The sequence below is a fragment of the Diplotaxodon limnothrissa genome, linkage group LG7 (genome assembly GCF_057381915.1).
Source record: "Diplotaxodon limnothrissa isolate DT_005_m linkage group LG7, D_limnothrissa_male_GT1.1, whole genome shotgun sequence".
NCBI classification, from domain to species: domain Eukaryota; kingdom Metazoa; phylum Chordata; class Actinopteri; order Cichliformes; family Cichlidae; genus Diplotaxodon; species Diplotaxodon limnothrissa.
The window spans coordinates 64,629,720-64,631,968 of record NC_140602.1 but is presented as its reverse complement, the minus strand read 5'-3'; the positions used below and the strand labels follow the sequence as shown (position 1 = coordinate 64,631,968).

Genomic DNA, 2,249 nt, shown 5'->3' with positions numbered 1-2,249 from the left:
TGTTTGTTTATTTTTACCAATTCTCATATTTATTCACATTATGAGCAGTGATGGGAATAACGGCGTTATAAGTAACGGCGTTACTATCTAACTAATTACTATTCCTATCGTTACAACACCGTTACAGTTACTAACAAGAAAATGCGGTACGTTACTATTTTTCAACAAACAGACGGTTGAAGCTGTGTTCAGCTTACCGCATCTTATATCAGTTGCACAGAAGTAGGTGTAAGTAATCTGGGCGCTACAGCTTTAAGCAGCTGTGCGCGCTCCCGCGGGCGGTAATCACGATCACTGTCTAGCACAGGGGTCACCAACACGGTGCCCGCGGGCACCAGGTCGCCCGCAAGGACCATATGAGTCGCCCGCGGGCCTGTTCTAAAAATAGCTCACCATAACAACTTACCAGTAAGCTGCATCTATTTTTATTTTTTCTTGCTATTTTTTTTAATCACAATTGCATTGGCGTTAATTTGTTAGAGATAATATATAAAAAAATGTTTATTATTAAATATTAGATCATGATCTAATATTTAGTGCTAGCTGGTCTCCACGGAAACAGTTGCCGTGAAGACCAGCAAAGGCAAAGGTGAGGAGATGAGGAAAACATGGCGGAAAAAAGGAAGAAAACATATAATTTTCACAGTGAATGGGAGGAAGAGTTCTTTTTTACCACTGTGAAAGATTCATGCGTGTGTCTCATTTGCGGGGCAACTGTGGCAACGGCAAAGCGGCACAACGTGGAGAGACATTTCCGAACGTGTCACACAAGCTACCATGCTAACTACCCAAAGGGCAGAACACTGCGAGCGGAAAAGGCCCGCGAATTAAAGGCAGGTTTGAGCAAACAGCAGTCTTTTTTCACGAGACCGGTGAAAAACTCTCAAAAAGCAACCGAAGCCTCATTTAGAGCTACACATTTCATGATTAAGAAAAAGAAGGCATTTTTAGACGGGGAGTATTTCAAAGAAGCAATGATGATAATTGCAAAAACTGTGCTTAAAGACGAGAAATATGGAAACGATGTAATCTCCACTCTCTCTGATGTCCAGCTGGGGGCAACTACAATTGTTAGAAGAGTGTCGGCTATGTCCGGGAACTTGGCCGATCAGTTGGATCAGGATCTGGCAAAGTGCAGTTGGTTTAGCATCCAGTGTGACGAGTCCGTCGACAGCAGCAGTACAGCACAGCTGATGGTCTTTATCCGGATGGTATTTGATGGTTTCTCCACAAAAGAAGAACTTCTGACACTACTGCCGCTAAAGACAACAACGAAGGGAGTTGACATCTATAACGCGGTGAAGGAGTTTTTCGCGAAGAAAAAGGTACCGTTGGAAAAGCTGGTATCAGTGACTACCGACGGGGCTCCTGCTATGATCGGCCGACATACGGGATTCATCGCTCACTGTAAAGGTGACACAGAGTTCCCAAACTTCATGCATTACCACTGCATCATTCACCAGCAGGCGTTATGCGCAAAGGTGATCGGCTTCGAGCACGTCATGACTCCCGTCGTGAAGATCATAAACAGCATCCACTCCAGAGCTAAACAGCACAGAACATTCAAGGTGCTATTGGAGGAGCTGTCAGCTGAATATGGTGACCTTCTACTACATACGGAAATCCGATGGCTCAGCAGGGGACGGATTTTGCTTCGTTTTTTGTCACTTTTGGGTGAAATCAAGGAGTTCATGCAATCCAAAGGGGAAGACACATCTCTGCTGGAGGACACTGAGTGGACACTTGACCTTGCGTTTTTAACAGACATTACTGGGAAACTGAACTATTTGAACTGTGAGCTGCAAGGCAAAGGTAAGACTGTTGCTGACATGATAAGTGCTTTAAATGGATTTAAAGCCCAGATGAACATTTTCTCTGTGCATTTACAGAGAAAAAAGGTGCTGCACTTTCCCTCTGTGCAGATGGTGCTGAAAGACAATGCTTCTGCATCTGAGACTTTTGACAAAGTTGCAGAAAAGTTTTGGATATAGTGTACACTCACAAACCTGTCAAACCTGCATTTGGAACGTTGGCTACTATAGCAGTATAGTATTGCAACATGGCATTTAGGTCTTCTAACTAAAATAGGAAAATAGGAACATAAATAGTGCCATCATTGCCAAACCTGGCCCACATCTGGTTGACATACACCCTGCCATGACACCGGTCAGTCAGAAGTGATGCAAGATCCAGGCCAGACCTGTTTTCTATGAGCCTGAGCCACATAACCCAAACCACAATCGGGCCAG

At 44.2% G+C, this 2,249-nt stretch overlaps 1 protein-coding gene across 1 annotated transcript; it reads left to right on the top strand.

Annotated features, from left to right (window-relative positions):
- The first annotated feature begins 977 nt into the window (after positions 1-977).
- LOC146629553 (general transcription factor II-I repeat domain-containing protein 2B-like) lies at positions 978-1,991 on the top strand. Its single transcript, XM_085357139.1, has one exon. It carries the CDS (start codon positions 978-980, stop codon positions 1,989-1,991), a length of 1,014 nt encoding a protein of 337 aa, XP_085213265.1.
- The last annotated feature ends 258 nt before the right edge of the window (positions 1,992-2,249 follow it).